Below are 22010 nucleotides of genomic sequence, written 5' to 3'. Positions count from 1 at the left end.
GTCACTTTTGACCAAAAATATTTAATTGAAGCACAGATAGGCCTATTCACAAAGACATGTTTAAATACGTAAAATAATACTTCTGTAATACTCTTCTACGTACTCTTACATACCGTTGTGAATTGACCCCAAAACATCTAAAATGGGAATCAAATTGAAAAGTTTAAGGGATATTTATGTACAGTTAAAACAAATAGAAAGACTGTACCCTCCATACACTTTTCCTATTAGGGAGCTTGATGTTGCTGGGCCAATTCAGAAAGATATGGAAGAGTTCTTGAAAGAGTACTCCTGTACTACTTCCTTTCCTCATAAATGCTTTTGTGAATCGAGCTCAGAGCCACTGCCCACGCATACCTGGGTGTCTGAGTAAGCCGTCCACTGCAATTAACAAACAAGGAATGTGAGCATTGACATTCATTTACACAATGCATAGCGAGAGAAAGTCAGGTCAGCTGCAAACTCCTGTTTATAATGCTATTACATACAAGCAACTGCTGCCTTGAAAGTTCTCCTGACGAACTCTGGGCTTTTTTTTAACTGTAATGATGTAGTAATCTCCCATTGCCTTTCCTGGAGGATGGGGGTATCCATAGATATGGGAGTAGACGCCTCACTCACTTATCGTGACGTACTTCATCATTGGCAACTAACCACATCCGGATGATACTACCTGGGCGGACTGAACATTAGATGGAATAGGAGTTCTTAGATAAAGCAATGCTGGATAAGCAGAAATCCAGAAGATTGATTGTTAAAATTTCCTCAAGGTATACCCAAATGCTATACTTTATTTGTAGGGTACCTGGGGTATGGATAAAATAGGAATTTACGGGTTTTACAGAATATAATCATTCAGTTAAACCCCTGTTACTGTGCCAACATGTTTTGGCCCTCGCTAAGAGCCCACACGGGTCCGTGGCCTTTGTCAGGGCTTTATACTTTTATTTCGTCCCTGCTTCTTTATTGTGCATGCCTCAACTCTGAGCAGGGTCATGAAGGTAATCCTGCGGTGCTGGAATCTTTGATGAATATTTGACTATTAGACAGCTACTCCTGCCTGATCCGCATGCCCCTTGAATAAAAAGACCAGTGGAAAATCTACTGAGGAAAAAACTAAACAGGTGAGAGTATTAGGCCTCACGTTTGTGCATGGTGTGCTTGCTGAATAAAGAAGCAGGGACGAAATAAAAGTATAAAGCCCTTACGAAGGTCCCAGACCCACGTGGGCTCTTAGTGAGGGCCAAAACATGTTGGCAAAAAAAATAAACACTTATCTTGCCGCCGGGTCTCGCGTCTCTGCTCCAGCTCTTCTCCGTCAGACTCCAGGTCCAGGAAGCACAGCTAGGCTCCCCTGATCAATCACAACGTTGCAATGCAGTGTTGTGATTGGTCTGAGCATCATGGTTTGACCCTCAGCCAGGTAATGGGGACCTGGGCATGTTCTCCATGCAGGCTGTAATGCAGCTGGTGTGGAGTACAAGGAAAGTGTGCATGACTGTTTGGCCGTCCCCAGAGCGTGTGCCAAACAGTCATGTGCACTTAGGAGTGGGCAAAACACTTTTCTCTGCCCTGCTCAGAGAGCAGAGCAGCCCCGTCCGCAAAGCAGCACAGAACCATAAAATGATAATAGCTCACGGTAATTATCATTTTATGTTTTCTTTATTTGCACTGCATAAAAGCAGTGGGGGACACTCCTCCACCATGGAGGCGAAGCCCCCTCTGCTACTGGAAAGTGGATACCCTAGATGCTCCATCAACCGCTCCTTGAACATAGCATGGTTTTGCCCTAGAGAATACTTACTTCACATACCAAGGAACCAGTGGAACATATATAACTTGTGTAACCACTTTTAGCCCTGCTGCAAATTCAGTAACCACATTTATTTAAATAAAATCTCCATTGTTTTTGTTCAAGCATGGAAGAAATGTCAACAATCAATGCTGCTCCTGCGAGCATCAGGGAACCTACCTTCTAATCTTCAATTATTCAAAGCTGGGAAATCCCACTCAGGGGCACAACAATGTGGCAGCTGCACTCTCTATGACCTTGCCAGAAACACCAAGGTTTTCAAACATGAGCAAATTTCATATACATTACAGGATTTTTATGACTGTAATTCTACTTTTGTCATCTGTTCCTATTTGTGCCCATGCTAACTAATTTACAGTGGGCAGACTGCAAAACATTAATACACAAATGTTACAACACAAAAGGATTATCAAATGTTGCGTTACTAATTCCCATTTAGTAGCTAATTTCATGACAGGACAACAAAGGGAGAAAGACTTGAAGAGAAAGGTAATTGAAGTGATTGCAAAAGCACCAGGGGTGTTGATTTAGCACCAGTTATAAATATGTCTTAGGGTAAATGTATACATAATGTGATTTTTTTGTAAATGACATTAACACTATGGACAAATAGAATGAAATGATAAAACATCTGACTTTCCATCCTGCATATAGATTGTGAACTGCAATAGACAGTTTCCCTCAATGTGGTCATCTGTTTTAGCTAAATTTCTTTTGAAAAAACACATAACACCCCCCCCCCCCGCTCCTCCCTCCCCCAATGTGATTTGCTTTACATGTACATATGCATTTGGATTAAGCTATTTTTGAACATTGCAGCCTAACTTTATTTTGAATTTCATAAATTTTCGAACAGACTGTGAACAACAATGGGCAGTATGTTTACATCAAATTATGATATAGTTATTATTTCCTTTTGGGTGAAAATATATATAATATTCCTCTGTATTCTTGGCAAGTACATTTAACATCATATGTAGGGAGAAATCATTCTTCTCTTACATTTTACCTTGCTTCTAATTTCCAACTCTATGTTCTGCAACCCACGATATCCTAAAATACTTTTTTCTATGATTTGTTCATTCTAGTTTCTGTCGACAAGAATTTTTTTTTGCTCATTTGTTAATTCTAAATTGTATTCTTGTAAAATGATGAGCTCACCTGCCACTGTGCACACATTAGGTTTTAGTCTTCTTTTCTGCTCTTTAAATGGACGTGCTACCATCTTGACATACGTTTCTGTGGCATAATGTATCCCTTTGGTCTTCCCGCCCAAACACTCATAGGCGAAGGAGACTGACAGTCCTTGGTACCAAATGGGAGTCTCTGTTTTCAGTTGATTTCTTCCTTGTCAGGAAGGACACTGTTTCCTTGCCGCGCTTTTCGGTGTCACATTCCTTAAGTTGTTTTGAGCTTGTGAAGTGATTTTGTCCGATGGAGCATCTCTGCAGTTAAGTTTCTTTTGATGAGGCAGAGTGCTTTATTTCAGTACACTCCATTTGGAATTCATACAATTTGATACAAGCATGGCAATTCCCACTAATTATCAGTAGCTTCCCTGATTATTCGTCAGACCAATTTTGCTTTGTTATTAACTATGTAGCGTATCTTATTATTTTCATCTTGTCCATCACACTCTGGGAATTTAATTCCAATTTACAATTTAGTCTGAAATGAACCCTCGATTTGTGGCAGATTTTGCTGTGAAAAAAATCAGTTAATTTATCTCACTATGCAGCCCATTCACTTTTTTCAAACAACATTGGTCCCATGCATGCAGGAGAGTTGAAAGCAAATAAAATATAGACAGAGTCAATCTATATTAAGAGAGACATGTCCAGCCAGACAGTGGTCTTTCAGAGTTTTTACTCAATTTCCATGTAGTTATATCACACAGAGTACCTTCCACAAGTCAACCAGTGTGGAACACAAGCCTGTGCCCAGCACTTACAGAGCGGGTACAAAGGGTGGATATAGAGAGCAAAGAAGGGCTTTATAAGGCAAAACACGTTCCTCTGTCATAAATGCAATTGTACAGGGTATTACAACTAGGCACCTCAGAACACATAGTAATCACGTTTTTGTTTTTGGTGCTTTAAAAGGTCGACGGCGTTTCGGACCCCTAGTAGATCACGGGGACCATCATCAGGACATTTGCAGTGAAAGCCTTAACAAGGATTTAGCCTCGAAATGCCTTAAGGGGGGAAAAGGGAAAATTTATACATTTAATTACATGGACTAGGGTTTCAAGAATAAGTGACTTATGGTGACCAGTGTGCGACGCGAATGTGGACCCTGGTGAGGTACGAGGAAAATTGGTGAATTACTAGGTGACTGAAAATGTGACTCAAAATAGCATACGATTAAGAATTGTGGTAATGCAGTTTTTAACCAGCGTTCGACGGCTGCAAGTGCGTGAAGTCATGTTAATCGGCGCAGAAGTGATAGCGGACAGTGAGCTGTTCCATTTACACTGCAGGAGTGTTGGACAACAGTCGATCTATCCTTAATTGGAACGGAGGCAGTACGAAAGTTATAATCGTGGGGACGGCGAGTTGATCGCATGCAACGTGGCCAAGCGCGTAGTGGTCATAATGCGCAATGACCGCGTTTACTCACTGTGCGCTATTACAATTCGAGCGTTGTGAACAATGTCAATAGTACTGGCTATCGTGGAGATCGTGTGCCCGGGGGAGGTAGGCGGAGGGCACAGCAGATCGTGCTTAGCATGCGCAATGATCGCATTTGGTAATTGTGCACTTAAGCCTAAAATAATTCGAGCGGTGGGAAGGAGGTGATTAAAATACGAACTAATGGAGTGGTGCCGTGTGAGCGTGGGTTAGGCAGAAACGCATGCAGGATTGTGCTTACCAATATAGCTCAATAGGTGGAGGCTGGAGATAACGCCCGCCCTAGAAGGTAAGGGGGGGAGAGATTAGGTGAATGGGCTTACGTGGTGGGAGTGGGAAGTGAGTAAATTGCCAGCGGGGCGAGTCTTACCACAGTTGGGCGGCGGTAACCGCGATACTCGATGGTATCCGTCGGCAGCCAGGGGAACCTGGGGGGCAATGATGGACATTAGAACCAGGGATAAAAACGGCCATCTGGTGCGTTAGCCGGTTAACCTAGAAGCAGACTTACCGGGTCAGTCGGTTGAGGATCTCGCTTCCTGGCGTGCTCACAGGGGAGTGGAGAGGCAGGCAATATAAGGTGCACCGATTGGTCCAATGAATGGACTAGGGCATAAAAATAGAGAACGGACTCGTTCAACCGCCATGTTGGGGAAGTGAATTAGCGAGTGAGGGCATAGGAATAGAGGAGGGACTCGGTTCGACGAACTTAGTGGTGAAGTGAAGTGCCAAGATATCGTTTATGCCATTTTTTGCCCATGCAATAAGATATATGTGGGCCAAACCAAACAGAAAATTAGGCTGCCCATTCACTTTTGGCACACTGATTATGAACCCTTATTTGTGGTCCAGTATTTTTTATTGTATATTAAATTCATGGTCACCTGACTCATATAAACATATATTATTATATATTTGCTTATGAGGTCCTCCCTCTAAGTCTTCTTTTTCAACACTATGGTATCCTCTAGTTTATTCTTTGAGCATTGTTTTTAAGAAATACCATCCTTCTTGTTTTTCCTTAACTCTTTCAGCCTCTGGTGCTCATGCTTGGCATTTCATTGTCCTGATGACGACCCTAAACTTACAAAGGGGTCAAAATTAGGCCTGGGCGGTGAACTCTGCTCCGTTCGCAGAGTTTTCTGCGCTCTGTGGAGCTCGTGAAGTGCATAAATCTCTGCTCTGTGTAGTGCAGCAGAATTTTTTCCCGCTCCAGCTCGTGAACAATAAGTTCGCGAGCGCGATCGGCCGCTCGGGTAGAATTTCTACCCTAGTGGCAGGAAGACCACTGCAAACGGCAGTTTTCACTGCACTCCACCACTTGCGAAACTCTGCAGACTTTTTTAGTCACTTTGCGGAGTTCCGCGTTCCAAATCTCCGCCAACTACACCCAGGCCTGGTCAAAATACAGCCACCTAGTACAACCACTGTGACTTTCAAAAATGAGGATGTCACTAGGAAGAGGATGCTGATTCATTCATGACCTAGTTTTCTTGAATTGGTTTAATGCGTGCATGTGCACACTTTGCACTGAGTATTTTTTCACATCTTTATAGAGTCTATACTTTGTTTGGTTTAATTATAAATATTGCACAATTTCTAATGACATGGCAATCATTATTTCTTATTCATTGATCTGAAATGTGTCTATTATTGATCGTGATTTAATCTCACATAATGATATGAATATTTTAAACTAGATAACCTCTTTGGTACATTGTTATTATTCTCACAATTGTCCTGTGTAACACCACAAGCCAGTCCTCGTGTTTGTTCCTACAGCAGCTGGCTAATATTCATTTATTCGTAAACCCAAAGGGAGAGGATGTAGCCTTATGGCTAGAGTGGTTGACCTCGAAGCTGGGGAACCAGGTTCGATTCTCGGCAACGATGCTCAACATCCTGTGATTCTGGGCAAATCACTTAATCTCCCCGTGTCTAACAAAAATGAATGTGTCCATCTGTAACAAAACTGGTACTCATGTAAAGCGCTCTGATACCTGATATCTTTGGGCCTAGTTCACACTATATAAAATTCTTTTTAAAAAAAATACATCAAAGAATGCAAATGTGGTTGGCCAAAAAGAAAGGACTGACCAAACCCTTGACAGACAGACAGATGATAAGTGGCTAAATGGCTAGGGTTATAATGCAAGACCGTGCAGCCATTGTCATGCAGGAAGGTCCCCAAAGCCCCAGGGGGCCTCAAAGGCTTCATTGGGGCCTCTTCAGAACAAGGTCAAGGAATAGCTGTGAGATAAAAGTGTTATGCCGCATATGGTGGTGTCTGATCGGGGGTGGTGTGGTGAGCAAAAAAACAATGGGTTTAGGCCCAGATCTCTGTACTGGGGTGAATGCATGACATTGTTCTGCATTCTGTCCACCAACTGTTGTTTTTGCTATACAGAGCATCTATGTTTCCCTAAAGTATGTAGATGTCTTCCAGCCTCTCCATCATGTTATTTTCTGTCTGTGCTTTCTCCGTAGGAATTGGTTGTGAAGACTTTGATAGTAGCGGAACCACATGTCCTTCATGCATACCGTATGTGCAGACCTGGGCAACCACCAGGAAGTGAGAGTGTCTGTTTCGAAGTGTTAGGATTTGACATTCTGTTGGATAGAAAACTAAAGCCATGGCTTCTTGAGGTAAGTCACATTTTTTTTTAATTTTGAGTATGGTAGATTTTGTGTGTGAGAATTTGTTATTTACTTCTGTTGAGAATGTGTTCTCATACAATACTAAAAGCCACACTTAATATTCAGACAATTAACTTAATTTCAAGTGCCCATCAACTAGCTGGCTTGTAACTGTTTTTAAACAACTGCCTCTTTAATGGAAATAATACAAATCATTACAACAAAACTAAATTTCAGGCTACATTGACATACTCATAATCCCAAAACAACAAATAACAAACGAGCATGCAATTTAGTGAGAGGAGAAAAGGCAAAAATGTCACAGTTCTATAGTTTGATTTGTAAAAGATTCAGTTAAAATGTGTTTTCTGTAGTGAAGAACTGTTGTTGGAAGTAGGACGAAGGTAAACTGCTAGACTTAGGTTTTAGTAGAGTTATAATCCAATGCTTACAAACACAGGGCGTAGGAGTATGCAATATCTTGACAAGTGTTACTAGAACAATTATATGTGAACATACAATGATACATTTTAAGGTCAGTTGCCATTCACACTCAAACCCTCAGTCACTGATGAAGGACTCCCCATACTAATGTGGGATAAGTGCTGTTTCAATGAGCTAGCATACCACTGCGACAGAACTACAAAAAAAAAGACAACAACAATTCTGTTTCACCCTCCATGCCATATTCAGGAAGCCTTGATCATTAAAAATAATAATGATACAGTTAGTACAAATGGGAACAATTGTTTCGGCCCATCCTCAATAAACACAAAATGATTACAGTAATAGTCTCACAAGAATTATACAACACATCCCCAGTGGTGCATGAAAGCAAACTATAGTTGCAACTTTTTAAGTTATGTTACTAATAAGATATTTCCATAATCCAAAGCACTGTGACTGTCTGTAATGGTGTTGATGTAAAATTCCTCCAAAGTATTCAAAATGTGATAGATGGAAAGGAATTATTTTCAACCACTGGTAATTTCTCTGGCCGTATCCCAATCCTTCGTTATTTTGCACACCATTCTACCTCAGTTTGGACCCAGCTAAATGTAAATCACTTTTGACCCTGTTCCAATATGAACAGTCCAGCCTGAGCTGCCGAACTAGGTCCTCCCGAATCAGGACACAAGCAACCCAGGGCCGGTTTCGCCCTTGTTATGGGCGCATCAGCTTGGTATAGCTTGGGTTCAGTGACACGGTGTGTACAGGATCTATGTCTTGGCATACCTGCCCAATTTAGGAAAGACACACTAAACCATACACAAAGGGACGGATGAAATGCGTGAATTAATCTCAGCCACTTGTAACTACTCGGGCTGCATTCCAATCCATTGTTATTTTTCTCACATGCCACCAGAACGTAATCGGCTTCACAAATATAGGCTCACTCAAATAGATTAAAGATTTAATTCCAACTTTGTTCACCTGAACATTTCCTCAAGTTATACTGTCATAAATTGAATGATCTGTAATTAATTTGCTATTCAATCATTCACTCTTGTACTGTATTTTGTATTATAATATGAAGATTGCAAAACCTGAGCATCATCTTGTTAGAAAGACTGTTTGCAAATGGTCCAGGTACAGCATCTTTAGACAGAAGACTCCAGTGATACTTATGGCTTATTTAACTTTCTAAGCATTTAATAAGTAAAGAACGTAACTCCAAAATGATTATTTCCTGCAGTAGTTTGCTGAAAGAGCACACAAACAAACACCAAAGAGGATTGGAGCACATCATTAAAGAATTAGTTGAAATTTGCAACCTAATCAGACAGTAGTTCACTTGAAAAGAGCATAAGCAATTATTCTAATTTGATTACCTAAATTGTATAATTGTGAGGCATATGTATGCAGTAAAGCTACAGAAATACCATCGCGTGTATACCAAGAAGCAAACGAATCTTAGCTTACATTAAAATCCTTGGGTAGAAATAAAAAATTATGTTCGCCTCATCAACTTTTTATAGCCTTTATTTCCACTGTATCAATCTCGGAAAAGCAGCGTATTAGTTAAATTTGAAGATACGGGCCTGATTCACAAAGGGAATTCTCATTGCAGAGATGCAGACACACCCCCAAAACTGCGGGCCCCCCATCCCCAGTGCGAAAGCCCTTTGTGAATCAGGCCCTATGGTGTGTACACCTTTATTGAAAGGGAAATTAAAACAAAAGTACTTACCAATCATTTTAAAACTTACCAAAGAATCAACTTGAATCCATTTCTTTATCTTGCTTGTGGTTACATAAATACTGTGAATTAATTGGTTCAAATTAGGCAATCCACTGTTGAAAACACACTGGTTGACTTTGGTGTACAGAAGTAGTATTAGCATTCCTATGATGAGCACTACTCACCCACTGGTTTGTAGATCTCAAATAGGTATATGTCTAAAACAGAAAGACACATCAATGGTCCATGGAAAGTGGGGAATCAGCTACTTTCATAAAGTGAAGGAAGAAAGTAACAATAACACATACATGATGCATTTTTTTTTATTCCAACTATTAGTCTCTGTCTGCTCACTGTAGATCCACACCTGTTATTTAAATAAAGTGTGTATTTTAAAAGATTTACTATCACATTCAGTATAACTTGTTTGATGATAGTAACCCAGAGGCTCCATTAAGGTGGCCCGTAATTTGTGATTCAGCTGGTAACAGAAGTTTCCAACTGAATCATAAATGACAAGATCCACAGGAAAATGGTGTGTCAAATTTTTCACGCAGACATTTTACCTGCTCAAAGCAGATGAAATGTGCAGGGAAAATCAGCCCACAAAGGATGAATAATGCAGGAACTGGTCTGGAAACATTGATTTATATGTTTTTCACATTTCTCAAGAGCCAATGCAGAATAGGCTGGTTCCCTACATTTAAGCAGAGTACAAGCCCTAACACGATTGGGCCATTTTTGTGAGTGCAAATTTCACACGTTCTAATTCCTAAGGAGGTTGGTGAGTTTTCAAAGTAGTAGAGCATAAATGTTGGAGGCAAGTTCGACTTAGTGAGCGAGCTAACCTGACTCATATAAGGGTAGTTTGGCAGGTTCTTCCACCAAGAAAGTTTGAAAAAAGAGGGAAAAATTTTGAATTTTAAACCTAATTTTTATAAAGAATTTGGCAAGAAAGCAAGAAGGTTTCTAAAGCAATTCTGAAGGTGGTGTCGTGAAATATGTAATTACGGGCTGACGATTCTTTATAAAGTTTCATCTGTTTGTCGCATTAAAACTCTCTCTGCGCCATCAGACCGTTTTCATGCTATGCACTTTTCTATATCTTCCTCTCCCTCAGTGTCCTTCACTGGTCTCCTCAGTGTCCTTCACTGGTCTCCTCATCTACAGACCCCCCGGCCCCAGATCCTGTTTTGGTCTCAATTTATTTAAAATCTTAGAGCCCTGTTTTGGCAAACCCCACCTTACGGTTCTGGGGGATTTAAATTTTCACTTAGACGATCTTTGTTCTAAGGATACTCTTTCATTGGTGGACCCCCAGGCCGCATGTGGCCTTTTTCAGTTGGTAAATAGTCCTACCCACCTGGCTGGCCATACTCTTGATGGGGTGTTCTCTAACGACCCCAGACTTTCCGTAGGCCCCCCTATTCCCCTGGTCTGGTCAGACCATCTGGCAGTTCAGTTGGAACTTAATTCCCTTCCCTTCTCCTCACCACAACATGGTTCCAGTAACAAGGAACCTAAACAGGATTATAGGGGTATCACAAATGAATCTCTTGCCCCCCTCATAGCGCAGACTTCTATCTCTCCCTTGAAGGATGCCAGTGATGCTGCACTGGAGCTTGCCAACTCTATTTCCAAAGCAGTAGATCTCTTAGCCCCTGCCTCCCTGCGTTACTCAGCTAGGCGGAAACCCTCTGCTCCCTGGTTTACAGAGCCTCTTAGACTTCTGAGGCAGGGATGTAGGAGGCAGGAGAGGCAATGGTGGAAAACTTGGAACCCTACTGATAGAGAATCACATAAGCTTCTGCTTGGAGAATACAAGACTAGGGTCATTAAAGAAAAGCAGGACTACTTCTCCAGGCTCACGTCGTCCCTCACCTCCTCTAGGGAATTATTCAAGATCGTTGATTCTGTGTTCTCTACAAATTCCTGACCCCATCATAGGTTCCCAAGAGCTGTGCGACAAGATCGCACAGTTCTTTCATACTAAAATCGCTGACATCTCTCTCACTCGGAAGCACAGAGAGATCTAATCTGCTCCCATCCTTCCCCGACTCAACCTGTTTTAGAATGCTGGGCCAAAGATCCCTCCAAGATCCTGTCCAACTTCCCGCTCCTCACCCTCGATCAATTAGACTCTCTTTTAAATAGGACAAAATCAGGTTCGCCATTGGACCCCTGCCCTCTGAAGGTCCTGAAGGATTGTAGGGAAACCCTGTTGCCTCCTCTTCTGGAGGTGATGAATCGGGCTTTGACTCAGGGCCTAGTCCCAGCACCTTGGAAAAAGGCCATAGTCAAGCCGTTACTTAAAAAGCCTACTCTGGATCCGGAGACCCTTAAAAACTTCCGACCGATTTCTTTATTGCCTGCCCCAGCTAAAATGCTAGAGTCACATCTCAATCAGCATCTGACTGCTTTCCTTGATGCCTCTGGGTTCCTGGACCAGTCCCAGCATGGCTTCCGAAAATTCCACAGCACCGAGTCGGCGCTCACGGTAGTGATAGACAATATTCGATCAAAGGTCGACCGAGGCCAGACCACCCTTTTGGTCCTACTCGACCTGACCGCAGCCTTTGACACCCTGTCTCCCTCGACTTTAACAGCTCGTCTGAGGGAGATAGGGGTGGAGGGCCCAGCACTGAGTCTTTTGTCCTCTTTCCTTGATCAGAGAGAGCAGAGGGTCAAGTTGGGAGAGTTCCTCTCCCCTGCTAATCCTGTGCAATATGGGGTCCCACAGGGGTCGGCCTTGAGTCCGACCCTCTTTAACATTTACGTGGCCCCACTTGCCAGGCTAGTAAGATCACAGGGGATGGAGGTGGTATCATACGCCGATGACACCCAGATTATGGTGTCCCTCTCCCACTCGGTGAGTACCTCCGCCCTCAGCTTCAGGAACTGCATGCAGGCAGTCTCAGAATGGATGATCTCAAACGCTCTGAAGCTGAACGGACAGAAAACCGAGGTCTTGATCTTCGGTAAAGATCAAGGCATATGGTCCAATGACTGGTGGCCTCCATCTCTTGGAGCCTGTCCCGTGCCATCAAACTCCGCCCGGAATCTTGGTGTGATCATTGACACGTCGTTGGCCATGACACAACAGGTCAATAGAACCGTGTCTACCTGTTGGGGAGTTATTAAGGTTCTTAGGAAAATCTTCCACCATCTCTCCCCTCAAGCTCGCAAACAGACCGTGGTCGCCCTAGTTGCATCACAGCTGGATTATTGCAACACACTTTATGCGGACACCAATAAAGGCCTTATCCAACACCTCCAGACCATCCAGAAAGCGGCTGCTAGATTTGTCCTGGATTTCCCTAACATCGCCTCTGCCACTCTTGCTAGGAAGAGTCTTCACTGGCTCCCGATCCAGTCAAGAATTTCTTTCAAACTCCTATGCCTGGTTTTAAGTGCTTTATCCAGCGGTTGCTCTGAAGCCATAAGCTCTCTTCTGAGTCCCTATTCCCCCAGTAGATGCCTACGTTCTGCTAGTAAGAACTTCTATCCGTCCCTCGGACAAACAAGGTCAGATGGGGCGGAAGGGCCTTTTCATCTGTGGCCCCTAAACTGTGGAACGCACTTCCACTTGAGATTAAATCCCAACCCTCTATGGCCCTCTTCAAGAAAGCCCTAAAGACGTTGTGTTTCACTAAGGCCTACCAGTATGCATGCTCTCTGACCTTACACTCTATTTGGTTAGGCGCCTTGACGCCCTTTGGGCTAACTAGCGCTATAGAAATCTGGCTTCATTCATTCATTCATTCACATGAGAGATCAATATCTTCTTGCATTGTATTTGATGGTTACTGTAGTGTAACACAATCTACAACTTACCACAGCCTATATCGCACCTCACCAGATCCCAGCACTGTGCACCACTGCGCACTACAACAGACATCACACCATCATTAAATATCCCAACAATAAGCAGCTTTACTAGTGTCTGTGAAACACACATATACTTGCATGAAACCTCTAGCCAGTGAGGCCCGCTGTCTTATGCACATGAGCATACCTCCAGACATAGAAGCGAACACACTGCAATCTCTGTCCACATAATGCCTGTCAGTCGGTCATAAGTGTGTTCATACTACAGACACATCTAATCCTTGTCCTCTCATTAGATAGTACAGTTCAATGGGCTCACATATACCAACTGTAATTGTGAGAAAAGTGTGTGAAGGAGGTCCACAGCTGTTTGGTAGGGTCACAGCAAGACACTAGTCCAACCTGTCATGCACATTTCAAGAACATTAAATAATATTAAGTAATTGTGGCAAGCAATGAGTGGGACAACACCCTAACACCCCAGTGGGTGAACTGCCTCTAGCTAATTCGCTCCAGCACTGGCTGGCCAACTTAGCAAGTTCGACACCCTGGAATATCAAAGCTATAACATCAACATATGAGCCTCATGCCAATGTAATCCAACGTCAGGATATTTTTTCCTAAACGAGCTTGTTTCATATATAAGACCTATGTTGATCATATTAATGTGCAAAATCTAGAAAGTGTGAACATGTGTGAAGTATATAAGGAAATCTTGAAAAGGGTTTCTTTTGTTCACAGGTAATTTTGGCAATTGGTAAGATGACATTTGGCCTCTAGCAGTTTCTGATTTTTCTCTATAATAGATTTTCCTATGGATACCTTTTCCTTTATCAATTTGTCTATGGTCCTTTTTTCAATAGGCTACATGCGTGATTGTATTTTGCTATTGGCTGGATCCTTGTTAGCAAATTGGCCCTGATTCCTATACTTACTCATTTACAAACATTTTCATGACAACCTTGTGTTCTCCATGTTTTACACATCAAATATGTAGGTTTGCAAATGTGCATGTTTCAAACATACATTTACTCATTGAGCAGTTAGCTGTTTTTTAATTAAAAAAAATGTTTATAACTGTGTTGCACGTGACAGCTTTTTTAGCAAATATGATTGGTACATTTCTCTAATACGTTATAGCTCTGTATCTTTATATATGTTGTCGCACTGAAGAGAAAGAAATAAGCATTTCAAGTATTGGTAACTTGGCTGGCCATTCCAGATAGTGGATCCTTATGGAAATTGCAATGTGAAGGTAAACTGACCTGTTTAAAGTGACGTTATAGTTAGGTGAAAATGTCAGTTAGAAATGCCATTTTAAACGCAACAAAACACTGAAATGCACCAGTTATAGTTTATTTAGCTAACTATTAATGGTGTCCCCAGCATGCCCCACTTATGGCCTCACATCTTACATTACTCATGACATGTTCAATGATCTCATTGATGACACCACTGATTGCATCTCTGAATGACATCACTGATGGCTTCAGTGGTGACTTCATATAATGAATGTGAGAGTCTGCTATATGCTTCTGGCACTGAAAAGTATTTAGTGAGCTACATATAGAGAAAATGTTCTATAGCTTCTATACTGCTAATGTGAGTAAACTTTTGTAACATGCTTGCCCTCCTGAGGTGGCGAAGTGAGCTGAAGAATGATGATGGATTCAACTCTGAAAAGTTTCTGCGCTCCGTCCATCATCTCTTAGTGTTTGCTTTGTTCGCCCTAAGTTGGCAGGGTATGCCCAGACGTGGGTCCCTTGCTCACTTTGTCACTGGATTAAAGCAGGCCTGGCTAATGAAGGGTATTACCCAGAAACCGGTCCCAGGAGGCTTGTTTCCGGTTCAGGGAAAACCTGGCTTGGCAGTTCGGGCTGGACTGTTCCCATGAGGCACAGGGTCAATACTGATTTGCGTATAGCTGGATCTGAACTGAGGTGGCAAAGTGAGCTTAAGAATTATTCAACCCAGATCTCTGACTGGGTGTGAGTGTCTGAAAAGTTTCAGCGATCCGTCCATCATCTCTTTGTGTTTGCTTTGGCCTCCCAATAGGGCATGTGTGTGTGGAGAGTTTGGGTTCTTTGAGAAGAATTCCCAAAAGGACAACAGCTTTGTGTTGTAGGACCTTCACCACAAGCATAGTTCTATAGGATGTAGGTTGCGGATCCTTCATGAAAAACTGTGTCCCAGTCAACAGCTGGTTATAGTGGATGCTAGAAACCTAATGGGGCTGGGGTGCCTGGAGGGATTGACCTCTTCATGGAGAGTTCTGCACATTATGGAGGTGAAGGCTTGCCTGCCCAATGCGGATTAAGTGTCTCAAGGGAGTGAGCTCTCTGTGAACAGATGTGCACCGGGCAAAGGCTGTGCATATTATGGGCTTGGCCACCTAATAGAGCTTGAGTGTCTGCAAGGAGTGGGCTATGAAGAGCTATGTACCTTGTAAGAATGTGACCACTAATGAGGCTTGAGTGTCTGGAGGAAGTGTGCTCTTCGTGATGTGTTTTACACAGGGTCAAGCCTGCAGTATATGTATTTTATATAAGCGCATATGTTTATGTAATTTATGATTTACATGATTTGTTGGCATTTAGTATGTATTTACATGTTTCAAATGGCTGTACTCGTTTAAATGGAACAGCAGATTAGTGGATCATTTCATCAATGATGTCTTCATTGATGTCATCAATGATGTCATGTGAGATGTCATCAGTGATGTCATCAATGATGAACATGTCATGTATAAGGATACCCTCAATTCACATTTGGCCCATTGTGATTCACGACCCTCACAATAACTATCCCTCCACCTATGCATCATCACAATATAAGTAATTTAAAATTAGCAATGTCTACAGGCTTTATCAAGAGTTCACCACATTAATATGTAAAAGGCAGGACTATTGGCTTTCTCATGGCGTGATCACATTTATATACAGGGGAAGCATATTGGCTTGTCAAGGATTCACTACATTAATATATGAAGACCACCCTATTGACTTCTTCAAGGGATATCACCCTAATGAAGCCATAATCACGTCAACATTCAACATTGAAAAACAATCAAATCTGAAACTCTATTCAAAGACATTCATTACTAATATCAAGCATTACATTGTTTATCAATAAACCATTACATTCATTACAACATTAAACATGCATCCAAGACTTTCTTTTACACTTCCCAGGCAACATATTGTAGCTTAAAACTAACCACAAATGGTCCCTCCACTCCTGAATGACAAAGCCTCCAACGTGAATTTTTTTTAAACATTTCCTGGGATTATGTTCTCTAAGATTTAGGAAATTTAAGGTTCATTTTTATAGATAATCTCTAGTGAGGCTGCTGAACCCCACTGTAACCCCAACAAGCTTCTGAATACATGTTGGTGGGGCACCTGCCCAGATTTGTGCACCACATACCAGTAAACAATAAGCAAATTAGCCTTCAAAGGGCATTATCGGGCGCTCCTCGCTGAAGCAATGAATAATAAATAAGTTGCTTTGGAAGCTTTTTTGACTTTTGTGCGTCATTCTTTATTTTATTTTTTGGGTGCACCAGGACACCCACTGGCCATTTTTGTTTTTTATACAAAGGCAGCGCAGGAAGCCCACTTTGGTGCTGGAAGACCATTGTCTGTTGTGCCTCCACCCGTGCCCAGCTTCATCAGGTGGGAAGAGCTCTGAAGTCTTTTTGCCTCACCCACATGGAGGTGGAACAGTATGCATCAGCTACAGGACCCGAAGATAGAGGCATTGGCGCAGGGTGGCAGCCCAAATCACTCTTGGTACTCCGGCCTCTGGGAGTATTTTCAAGATCACAGTGGTGCTCCACACTTATTTTATGTTGTCCTGGACCCCGAGGATGGTGTCCTGGGACCCACCATTAATACGCCAGCCCCATGGAACATAGGAACTCCTTGACAAGTATGATTCAGGGACAGGAGCCAGTGAATTCACCCACCCCAAATGTATGTAAAAGTTAATAATGTGCTGACCCCTTTGCACTGGACCACCCGCGGGCAATAACATGCTTTTGTTTGCTGGTACTGCGATACGAAGAAAAAGAAATTTCCTGGGGGATCCCTCCTGGATCCCCCACAAGCTTAGGGGATATGGGTATCCCTAGCCTGTCGCTTATGATCTTTTAAAAACATTTTCAAGACAGGGGACCAAGTCCCCCAGTCTTGTAATGGCTGCTGCAACTCTTCTATTCATGTTGTGACCATACAGTCAGATTGGTTGCGCCAAATAAAGTCACATCAGCAAATTGATTTTTTGAATTTTATACAACTGTCATTATAGCTACAAATGTTGAACCTTAATTTCTCCAAAACTACCGAACAGATTTACACCAGATTTTACAAAAGCATACTTTCTGGGTAAATATCTAGCTTGTTGCCAAATTTGGTGTAATTCTGTTCAGCCATTTTGACTGTCACACTACCTTAAAATGCCCTATGAAAATTGTAAGGGGAAATTGCGTTTTGAGAACCCTCTTTTTCCCACCACTCGCTCAACGGATCAGCTCTTAACTTTCTAGGAAGGAGCTGAGGTGGATGAACTTGTTTTGGAGAGTTTTGTGAAGATCTGTTAAATGGTGCAGCTATTTATGTGAGCACCATTGTGTTTCATTTATCTTAATGATCTCTGCTGAACCTTATTGTTAATAGTCTCATAAGTCATGCCATTTTCTTTTAGATATTTTGTTGCCTTTGTATAATGTCTACGGACTCAGCACACTGTCAGGTGCTACTAAAAATAAAACAAATTATTGCCTTAATTTGAATTTCTGGCAATGTGAGTCTGGCTGGGACCATCTGACTCATGCTGCAGGCTGGGACACAATCTGTTTGCTTGGAGGCTCATAGCACAATGCCTATTCTTTCTCAGAAGCCGCAGTGCCCAGTGTTAGTCTTTCCAACATGCCACCCTAGACTGTGATAGTGGACTAAGGTATCGCACTTCCTCAGGCAAACTAGAGATACCTGTCCAGTAGTTGTTTCTGGTAATTTATTTGCACAAAAAGGCCATTTTGAAGACTTTGCGCTGCCGCATGACAGTCACCCATATAATTGTGAGTATGCATTTCAAAATGCACCACTAGACCATCCACAGGACCCCCATTCTCTTGCTGACGTATGCTCTTGCAGTACACTCTTTATTCATAACCGGAATGCCTACAGCTCAGTGGTATTATAGGCCAACATGCCTACTCTAAAAATTGTTGGCGCGCCACTGCCTTCCTGGTGGCTTTAAGTTCAGACCATGTTTCTGAGGACCATCAATTACCACAAATAAGGCAGCGGAGGACGGCAGGCTTTAATGGCCCTTCTGTGAATGAGAAGTGTGGGGCTTGTGAACAGGCAGCATCATTAAATATTGATATCGTTCAACGCCTCAGTTTGATCCCCCCTACTGTATCTTTTTATAGATGTTTAACAATTTTCTGCTTCTGTGAGTTTTTATATGTTGTCTAGAAACGAGCTGTTTTATGGCATCATATTAACCACTCGTAGTGTTTTGCAGCAGGTTGGAAAAGTACAATCATTAGTAACAGTAAAACGCTTCATTTGTCATAAAGAAAGTATTCTCAGTTTGTGGAATTCACAGCCATGCTAGCTGCCTACTGCTTAATATGGCTTCAGTTATCCAGGCGCACCTTACAATGAAGGTGCCATAGTGCGAACATAAACCTTTTATTTCATCATTCACCGCTTTGTTTGCTGCCAGAACTGCAAGTAGGAGATAACAGTAATTTACAAAGTGAGACGCTTCAACTACAGTAAAACCATGCCATGAGCGATCCTATCAGGATTTATAAACACTCTTTAATTATGTGCGTTGACAGAATGACTACAAAATTTATGAGGCTGCATTGTTGCTGGTCACATTATTTCTGTGCATCTTTTTTGCAAGCTCGCTTTTGTTCACGGATCAGATTACGGCCCATGTCCTTTGAAGGTCCAAAAAGACAACTTCTAAAAGAGCATGTACGATAAGACATCCTGGATTACGTTTTTCATTCATGTATGCTTTTACTTTTGAATCAATCAATCAATCAACGAAATTTGTATTGCGCGCTACTCACCCGTAGGGTCTCAAGGCGGGGGGGGGGGGGGGGTCGCTACTGCTCGAACAGCCAGGTCTTGAGTTGTTTCCTGAAGGAGAGATGGTCCAGGGTCAGCCGTAGGTGAGTGGGGAGGGAGTTCCATGTTTTGGCTGCCAGGTAGGAGAAGGATCTTCCTCTGATGGTGGATTTGTGAATTCGTGGGACGGAGGTGAGGGCGAGGTTGGCGGATCGGAGCTGGCGGGTGGGTGTGTAGAATGTGAGGCGGCTGTTAAGGTACTTCGGGCCCTTGTCGTGGAGAGCCTTGTGTGCGTGGGTGAGGAGTCTGAACGTGATCCTCTTGCTGACGGGGAGCCAGTGCACGTCTTTCAGGTGGGCCGAGATGTGGCTGTGGGGAGGGATGTCCAGGATGAGTCGTGCTGAGGCGTTCTGAATGCGCTGGAGTCTTTTCTGGAGCTTTGCTGTGGTTCCAGCGTAGAGGGTGTTCCCGTAGTCTAGACGGCTGGTGACGGGGGCCTGGGTGACCGTCTTCCTGGTTTCGGTGGGGATCCATCGGAAGATCTTTCGGAGCATGCGCAGGGTGTTGAAGCAGGATGACGAGACGGCGTTGACTTGCTTGGTCATCGTGAGTGAGGAGTCCAGGATGAAGCCCAGGTTGCTTGCGTGGTCCGTTGGCTTGGGTGCAGTGCCCAGGGCAGGGGTCCACCAGGAGTCGTCCCAGGTAGAAGGAGATGGTCCGAGGATGAGGACTTCCGTCTTGTTCAGTTCAGTTTCAGACGGCTGATCTTCATCCATTCTGCGACGTCTTTCATTCCTTCCTGGAGGTTGGCTTTGGCGGTGGCGGGGTCGTTGGTGAGGGAGAGGATCAGCTGGGTGTCGTCAGCGTAGGAGATGATGTTGAGGTTGTGTTGGCAAGCGATGGCTGCGAGAAGGCTCATGTAGACGTTGAAGAGGGTGGGGCTGAGTGAGGATCCTTGTGGGACGCCGCAGATGACTTCGGTGGCTGTGGATTGGAACGGGGGGAGGCGGACTCTCTGGGTTCTTCCGGCGAGGAACGAGATGATCTACTCCAGTGCCGCTCCTTGGATTCCGGTGTTGTTGAGGTGCTGTATCAGGGTGCGGTGGCATACTGTGTTGAAGGCTGCTGAGAGGTCCAGGAGGATGAGGGCAGCAGTTTCCCCGTTGTCGAGCAGGGACCTGATGTCGTCGGTGGCTGCAATGAGGGCAGTCTCGGTGCTGTGGTTTGCTCAGAAGCCGGACTGTGAGGGGTCGAAGGATCCGTTGGTGTCGAGGAAGGCGGAGAGTCGGCTGTTGACGGTCTTCTCGATGACTTTGGCTGGAAAGGGGAGAAGTGAGATGGGGCGGAAGTTCTTGAGGTCCATGGGGTCCGCGGTAGGTTTCTTCAGGAGGGCGCTCGGCATGTTTCCAGCTCTCCGGGAAGGTGGCGGATGCGAAGGAGCTGTTGATGATGTTCCGGAGTTGGGCTGCGATGATGGAGTCGGCTTTGTTGAAGATGTGGTGTGGGCAGGGGTTGGTAGGGGAGCCGGAGTGGAGGGTGTTCATCAGGCGGGTGGTGTCTTCGGTGCTGACAGGGTTCCAGGTGTTGAGGGTGGTGGTGGGGGGCGTTGGTTCGGTGGGTGGGTGCGTGGTCAGTGCGCCGAAGCTGTTGTGTATGTCGGCGATTTTGCGGTGAAAGAACGAGGCGAGCGAGTCGCAGAGGTCTTGTGAGGGTGTGATGTCGTTGTTGCAGGCGCTGGGGTTGGAGAGCACTTTAACTATGCTGAAGAGTTCTTTGCTGTTGTGGGTGTTGTTGTCCAGTCGTTCTTTGAATATTGTCTTCTTGGTGCTGCGGATCAGCTGGTGGTGTTTGCGGGTGGCTTTCTTGAGGGCTGTCATGTGTTCTGCTGTCTGGTCGTGGCACCAGGCTTTCTCGAGGGTGCGGCAGGTTTTCTTGGAGTTTTTGAGGTCGTTGGTAAACCATAAGGCTTTCCTGCTGCCGGGTCAGCTGGGAGGATTCTTCAGTGGTGCGAGTTCGTCGGCGCAGTTGGTGAGCCACTGTGTGAGGTTGCAGGTTCCGTCGTGTTGGTGGGCGGGTACTGGCTGAGGGTGGTGATGAGCTGGTCGGCGGTGATCTTGCTCCAGCTTCTGCGGTGAACCTGTTGCGGGTGGTGGTGGGTCGTGGTTCTCCTGAAGTTGAAGTGGACGCAGCTGTGATCTGTCCAGTGTAGTCCGGTGGAGTGGCTGAAGGAGATGTGCTTCCTGGAGGAGAAGATGGGGTCAAGCGTTTGGCCGGCGTAGTGGGTGGGGGTGTTCACCAGTTGTTTGAGTCCGAGGTTGGCGAGGTTGTCCAGCAGGGCGGCGGTGTTGCAGTCCTTGTTGTTCTCCAGGTGGAAGTTGAGGTCCCGTAGGAGGATGTAGTCTGTGGAGGTGAGGGTGTGTGGACTGACGAAGTCTGCTATGGCTTCGCTGAATTGTGTGGGTGGTCCCGGAGGTCTGTAGATGAGGGTGCCTCTGAGGGTGGTCTTGGGATCGGTGTGTATCTGGAAGTGAAGGTGCTCGGCGGCGGTGAGGGTGTCGTCGATGTTGGTCGTGATGCGGATGGTGTTTCTGTGGACAATGGCGATGCCTCCTCCGGTTTGGTTGACGCGGTCTCTCCGGGTGATCTTGCAGCCATCCGGGATGGCTATGGTGATGTCGGGGGCTGAGGAGGCGTTCATCCAGGTTTCTGTGAGAAAGGCGACGTCTGGTGATGTTGTGTCGAGGAGGTTCCAGAGTTCGACAGCGTGCCTGTGGACGGAGCGGGTGTTGAGCAGGATGCACTTGAGGTGGTGGTTGCTGGTGCTCGGC

General features: G+C 44.2%; 1 protein-coding gene across 1 annotated transcript in view; it reads left to right on the top strand.

Moving 5' to 3' along the window:
* Positions 1-22010, top strand: part of TTLL7 (tubulin tyrosine ligase like 7) — a 1104754-nt gene that overhangs the window by 540344 nt on the left and 542400 nt on the right. The window contains exon 11 of the mRNA XM_086936338.1: positions 6931-7089. Within this exon, the coding sequence (XP_086792464.1) occupies positions 6931-7089 (159 nt within the window). The remainder of the gene's footprint in view (positions 1-6930; positions 7090-22010) is intronic.

The sequence above is a fragment of the Lissotriton vulgaris genome, chromosome 1_1 (genome assembly GCF_964263255.1).
Source record: "Lissotriton vulgaris chromosome 1_1, aLisVul1.2, whole genome shotgun sequence".
NCBI lineage: Eukaryota > Metazoa > Chordata > Amphibia > Caudata > Salamandridae > Lissotriton > Lissotriton vulgaris.
This window is presented reverse-complemented; position numbering and strand designations above follow the sequence as displayed.